We start from the raw sequence: 7,308 nt of genomic DNA, 5'->3' as shown, positions 1-7,308 counted from the left end.
AAATAAATAAATAAACTACCACTTTGTTGGGTTAAATTCAGTTACATATTTCAGTATATGCTAAAACCTAAAGTAAAAATTAATGAAAGCTTACTGTAATTGCTAAAGATTTCTTTTCAAAAGTACTTCTTCATCAGTTTGTTTTCAACATAAAACCTTTAACCATTCTTGGTTTTAGAGGATTATTCTGAAATCAATATATTTTAAGACAGAAAATAATGGGACGAATACAGTCATTACAGGAAGAAACAGCATAACACACTCACTTATGTCGTGTTTCACTTTAATTTGTTGGTTTCTTCCCTCACTCAAAAAATACCTGGGCGCCCACCACACATCAGGCAATGTGCTAAGTACAGGGTGCGTAATTTTGATCAAGTGTTTGCTTTCACACAGTTTACACAAATAACCAAGATGTACAACATCACCAGGTAGCCAACATGGTAGACACAATTATTGTTCACTAATACCTAGTTTTTCTTGCCTTTCTGGACACACAGAAAACTGCTTGCAGGCCCCTTGAAGGTAAGTGAGGCCACATGATTAGTTAACTATAAATGAACTGTGAGCAGAAGTGATAGCAGTTGTGGTTTAAAACAGTAAAAAAAAGTTCTACCTTTCAGCCCTCCCTTCCCCTCCTAAAGCCATAATTAGAGATAGTGGAACCACAGGAGGCCAGCCCCACAGGTCCTTTAACCATCACCTGGAACCAGCTACCCAGGGGAGTCGCAGTACCAACAGCAGGCTCTGCCACAAATAAGGAGTACATTTTAAATTGTAACCCACAGAAATGTTAGATTTTCCATTTTGCTTATATGACTGTTTTTAGCACATCATGCCTAGCCTATGTTGACTATTACAGCATAAAGGAGCGCCTGACACAAAACAGAGCCTTAAATTTAGAACGGACGAATAGATGGTTGGATGAACAGTCCGTATACAAATGAAACAAAGTGGGAGGAAGTGCAGCATGGTCGCTAAGAACAGGGGAACTTCTGCCAGAGTTCGAACTCTAACTCTGCAGCTTGCGAGCTGGGTGACCCACACTTCACTTTCCTCATAGACTGGGGTGAGTAACGATACCCAGCTGAAAGGGTTACTGAGCATCGAATGTGCTCATAAAGCTAACAGCGCTCAGAACAGCTGCCAGCACGAAAAAGTGCTTAATCAATGTTAATGTCTAAGTAAGCAAATGCGAGTTACAGGACTATTGTTAGGTGGTTTGTTTTTCTAATAATGAGACCAAGTTAAATACAATATGTTTCGGATAAATTTGATATTTGAAAGAAATACTAACATTTCACTAGCATTAAATCACTTTCCTCATTCAAGACAAATTATTTCCTCCTCTGAAATTCACACAGATATCATGTGAAACGCCACAACTAATACTTACTGCAGTGACCGTGTCTCCACCATTAGTCACCTGCTTGTAATAAGGTGACCCTGAAAGAACTCGCCAGGCAGAAAGGCCACAGCTGGAAGCTTTTGATATGCCCACTCCAGCCGTTTCACACCCACCAACCAGTAAAAGTCTAAAAAGGAGAGAAAAAAAAAAAGAATTGATAAATTGCTAATATGAACAAGACAACATCAAAACAAAGAGAGCAGAAATAATTACCTTCACAAGGAAAACTAATGTAGATTTATTATATTCTAAACCTAGAAGGTAAAAATTTTAGAAGAAACAACAAAAAATAAAATTTTTTTCAATTATAATTTCACCTTCACTTAAGCAGAGGTAAGTCTTAAACATTCAAGCACCTGAAACCCAGATGGGAATTTAGAAAAGAGAAAAAATGTCTTAAAGGTTGGCCACTGAATATCAAAGAAACTTTATTAACACCAATAACCTTTAATAAACAGACGTGTATCTCACCAGGTACATATGTATTCATTACAGCGATGCATCGGATACAACCAGGGCGCAACTACAGATGTCAGAAAGAAATGACAGCTGGGGCTGCGGCAGACGGGACAGAGCTGCACAGTAATAACTATTCTGGGACAAGACTGTTTAGGAGTCTAGCTGTCCCTTATGACTGGCTCACTTTTCTGTTTGTCACACTTCGTTAGCAGTTAGAGACCAATTACCAACAGGGAGAAGAGCCTACCATGTGCTAACAATTAAAAGACTATACGGCCACTATATAGATTAAGCTGCTTATTAATAAGGGAGCCCAAACGGTCATGATTTTTTTATTGAGGTATAATGGCACATGACATCGTACTAGTTTCAGGTGGACAACCTACTGATTCAAAATTGATTTGTATATTTGTGAAATGATCACAGTGAATGTAGTTAACATCCGTCACCAGAGTTACAAATTTTTTTCTTGTGATGAGAACTCTTAAGATCTACTCTCTTAGTAATGTTCAAAAAAATATAGTTTTATTAACTAAGGTCACCGGAAACAGTCATGATGTTTTAAGTTATGTCAGTAAACCTGGCAGGAAACTGTATAACAGATAACATAATTATCTGTCTAGAAAAGAAAACAGTGTGACAGTGAAAGTTTCGATACGTTAAAGGGAGCGTGACAATTCCTAGTGAACGGCGGCTGTCCCTAACGGCAAGAGGAACAGCAGGGAGAAGCCACAGACTTCGCCAAGTCTCTGTTTTTTAAAAAGTCCTCCCCCTTATGCTTAGGAAACCCCTGCTGCCCAAGAGCCAGAAAAAGACTTAAAACAGAGGTTTCTGGGGTCAGGTCCTCTTTATGCTCCCGGCGCGATCCACCGCTGTCCCAGATGACAAAACAGTATCGAGCTCCCTTTACATCAAAACATAAGCAGTATCTGTCATCACAACAGACGCAATATCTGTCATCACTAGCCTCCCATTTTGTCAAAAAGAGGATGAGCGTCATCGTACTAATTATTTACCTTTTTCCAGGCCATGCTCAGAGAAAAACCAAAACTTAAACAATTTTAGTTTCTTCACAAAATTGAAAGGTGAAAGAAAACACTTCATAAAGTTCCTTAGAGTTGGCATAGGAAAAGACTGACTGTTAAATGGTTATGTTAACCAACGTTAACTTTTAGAGTTATGTCATTATAAATATAAGTACCTCATGACGTAACACCATGAGCTCTCAATACTGCGTCTTCAAGACCAGTGGAAGTGTAAACTCAAGGGAAGTAAAAAAAAAAAAAAAAAGTTATATTAGCACAGGAAGCAACTCCTGTCCTCTCAATTCTACTCGGCTTGTGAGATGGGCAAAATAATGGCCCCCGAAAGATGTCCATGCTCTGGTCCTGGAACTTAGGAACATGTCACGTTACGGAGATTTAAGATGCCTAACACGTGACCTTAAGTCAGGGAGACGACTCTGGATTATGTGGATGGCCCAACATAACCACAGGGTCCTTAAAAGCAAAAGGGAAGGCAGGCCCCTCTTCGGACTTCTCTCCTCCCCAACAGTAGGATATTAACCTTGTTTTAAGCCACGAAGTTTGCAGCAATCTGTCAGAGAAAACATGTCCAACTACTACACACCTCGCTTCTTCCCAGCCCTGGACCTCGGATGCTCTGGCGGACTCCACTGCCCCCAGATGCTCTCTTCTCACTGGAACATGCTCTTTCTATCACCTATTTCTGAGCTAAGCTAACAGAGACCAGTTGAAAAGAAAAAAGAAACTCATCTCTACCATATATTCTCAGATATAAAACATGCAAAACTGCATAAAATCCTTCTAGGTATAACCACGGGCTCAGCCCCACTCAAAATCTCAAAATTCATAAATATAAATGAGCTTTATTCACAGCTGCACAAACTGAGCCGTCACTCAAAGCCTTCTTCCTATTGCTTTTACAAATGACTCTAACAAGTTTACATCACAGCAAATTAGAAACAACAAATTTTGAGAAGACGGCCCGAAGCAACCCACAGGGCTGTTTCTACCCTTGGCCAACCCTCAGAGCTAACAGCTGATTAACCCTATTCGCCAGGGCAAAAGAGATTCAGGTCCAAAGTCAAGCTAGTAGTATGAGTATTACTTGCCTAGAACAACCATTCTGTTCAAATGATACTTTTACACTAAAATAATACCCCCCCAAAAAAAGGTATATCCAGAGCAGATAAAATCACATTATTCCTGTGAATCTAACTACCAATTCGAAGAAAATACAGTTGACAAAAGAAGAATATTTTAATAAACAACACTATAATCTAAACAATGGGAAATCTAGACAGTAAGAAACTACAGAATAAATGACCTGGTCTTCAGAAGTCTCCCTCTCTCCCTCCCTCTCCCTCCCAGCAAAAGAGAGAGAGAAAACAGAGTAGATCAATGAATTAAAAAAGAACACTGTCTGGATGTTTGATGATATTAACAAATTATTGTTAATGACCTTTGCTATGATAACAGTATCATGTTTGTGTTTATTTTTAGAGTCCTTATTTTTTAGAAGTAAAACTGAAATACTTAAAGAAATAATATGCTTTCCAGGATCTACTTCAAAATAATCGAGAAGAAGGTCAGTGGAGGAATGACTAGGGACACAGATGACGCCAGACTGGCCATCAGCTGATCGTCAACTAATGACGGAGACAACGACGTCAGTACACTACTCTATGAACGTGCTTCCAATTTTTCTTAAAGAAAACGTTTTGCAAAAGTCAATTTGTCAAGAAAAACTCCTCTAAATAGAAACAAAACAGGTAATTTTGAATATCTACATTTGCAAATGTAATCAATGTTTAATCAAATAGAAAATACGGGACTCATAAAACCTGTCTTTAAAAATCAGTAACCTGTAATTATAATAAACACTGAGAACTCATCAAATCCCCAAAAGGCCAAGAGAAAGCAGACCTCAATAACAAAAATAATTTTTGTCTGATGAATGTGCAACATATATGTTTATACTAACAGTAAAATTCTTCTCTCAAGAGATTGAGCGTTATCACTTAAATGCATTACCATATCAAGGAGGGACATGGAGATGTCATATCTAATTTTCAGCTTAAAAAAATATACATATAAAATTTTAATTGCCTGACTACTGAAGAAAACAGAGCTGAGATTTCAGATTTAATATCTTCTGGTCTTGATACTAGAAAACACTTCCTCCCTCTGAAAATCTGACCAACATCATGGCCATGCATAGATCAAGCTGGCTGCGATATGATAAGCTCCATTAAGAACAAAAGCAATTCATTAAGAACAAAAGCGATTCAATATCTGCTTCCAAACAGCCTTTCTTCCAATTCGCAGCAGACTAAAGAACAAGTGGAGAAAAGGCAGAATGACGGGACTAATCATGTACTACTTCCAACAAACGGTACGGCAACTCGGGACGCTGAGGCTCCAGCTACAGGAATGCAAGTGGGCATGTGTGCTTACGTGTGTTTAAAAGAAGCAACTGGCAGACTTCATCTACCTGTTCACAAAACGTGTAAATGGCAGCTATCATGTGCCAAGCAATGTGCAGGGCACCGAGCACACAGAGATGAACAAGGCATGCTAACTCAGTCCACGTCCACTGAAGAGTTACCTTCGGTTATATGTGCCAAGGGGTACCAACCTCAATTCAAGATGCTAATTTGGTCCATTACTTCACTGTTTTACAGGACTCACTTGTTGACTAGGGCTAATCTACAAGTGATTACGAAAAAGAAAAGAAAGAGAGGAGAAGGAGAGGGGGAGCGGGAGGGGATGCCTGGCCTGGTAAATAAATCTTCTCCATCATCCATCATGATCACTGTGCTAGAATGGGCTTCCTGGGCAACTCTAGCCAAAGGGTGGGAAGAGGAGTAAGTTCCAAGGGTAAAACCACGTAATTTAAATGAAAATTGTCAATGGGAAAGAGAGAAGTGAGGCCCAGCACAGTATCCCCAACAAATGTTTCCTGAATGACTGAGTTAAAGTTAAAGCTCCAACTTTCTCCTTAAGCAGCACAGAGTGAACAAGGCTATGGAGACCCCGCTCGCCCCTGCCCGTCCTCACTCTTGCTAGACTTCAGCAGTAAGATGTGAAGCATGGAGATCTTTCTTTTCATGAGTTGGCACCTTGACCTATATACACTTTCCTCCCCTAGTATCATTAAGTCATTCTCCTTTGAATTGGACCACATTAAAATCCAAATCTTCTATCCATTACGTGAGAAGACGAGCTACACACCAGGAGAGGTTACAACATATAAAATTAACAGAGTATTAGCAGCTAGGATCTATAAAGATGTCTCGCAATCAGCCCAAAATACAAATGGACAACAAATTAGCAAGTCACAAGAGGAGAAATCCACAGTAACTCTCATGAACCACATGTAAGACCAGAGCAATCGTTTTGGAGAATAACATGACATGACAATGCCTAATAAATGCACGTGCCGAACAAGCTCGCAAACTATGTTCTACACACATTCTTACACAGGTATATTTATCTCTTGGTAAAAGAATATATTGTGCATCACTATAATGCAGGAAAATTAGAAATACTTTAAATGTATAAAAGGCATGAGTAAATAACTTCGATAAATTGTTCACGGAAACTTACGCAATGTAAAGAACAAATATATAAATATATCTTGGAAGGTCGCACACCGAAATCATGAGAGCAATTGTTTCTAGAAAGGGAAAAAGTGGGACAAAGGAATGAAAGGAGGAAATTTTGTTTGTATAATCATCTCTTTTATTGATATGTTTGTGCGTACATATACATACACACATCTAACGTAAAAAAGGCAATCTTAATATTTGCCAAGTCTGGGAAGTAGCTACTTCGATGCTCATCACATTAGTCCTGTACTTTTCTCTCTTTTTTTAACTTAGAGGAACATCGAGATACAGTATCCCAAATTATGTACATAATCTGCTTTGTGACATTTTGACACTGTTTATACTTTAATGGTTAGTTATATCTTAAGCATTCTGTGATTTACTACTAAAAGGAATATTAAATTTTTGCAGAAATTAAGTCCAGAAACAGACAATACTATAGAAAATAATTTATGTCATTACTGTTATTTTCCATTGCAGTGAGCTCTTCCACCCAGAATATCTGTACGCAGCGTTAACCAGTACCTCCTTAACCGTGCAGAGAATCTGGCTCTTAAGAGCTTACATTAAGAATCACATTTTCAAGCAAATAACTGTTTTAAAATTATTCGATAAAGATATAAAGCAAAGCAGAATTTCCATAGTAGAAATTAAATTCTCTACACTATGATGTATGGGAGTTAAAGCTTTATTTCTTTCTCCTTAACAAAAACGACGGGGGGCGGGCATTAACTTTCCCAATAATCTTTTACTTCGAAATTTTGTGGAAAATAGGAAAACCATAGGTCTAGAAATCAAAGGTATCACG

At 38.4% G+C, this 7,308-nt stretch overlaps 1 protein-coding gene across 1 annotated transcript in view; it reads right to left on the bottom strand.

Annotated features, from left to right (window-relative positions):
- Positions 1-7,308, bottom strand: part of NBAS (neuroblastoma amplified sequence) — a 267,834-nt gene that overhangs the window by 222,928 nt on the left and 37,598 nt on the right. Inside the window, 1 exon segment of the mRNA XM_023528505.1 lies at positions 1,397-1,535. Coding sequence (XP_023384273.1) covers positions 1,397-1,535 — 139 coding nt within the window.

Source organism: Pteropus vampyrus, unplaced genomic scaffold (assembly GCF_000151845.1).
Source record: "Pteropus vampyrus isolate Shadow unplaced genomic scaffold, Pvam_2.0 Scaffold28, whole genome shotgun sequence".
NCBI classification, from domain to species: Eukaryota; Metazoa; Chordata; class Mammalia; order Chiroptera; family Pteropodidae; genus Pteropus; species Pteropus vampyrus.
Note: the sequence above shows the minus strand (reverse complement) of the source record. Positions and strands in the feature narration are given on the sequence as shown.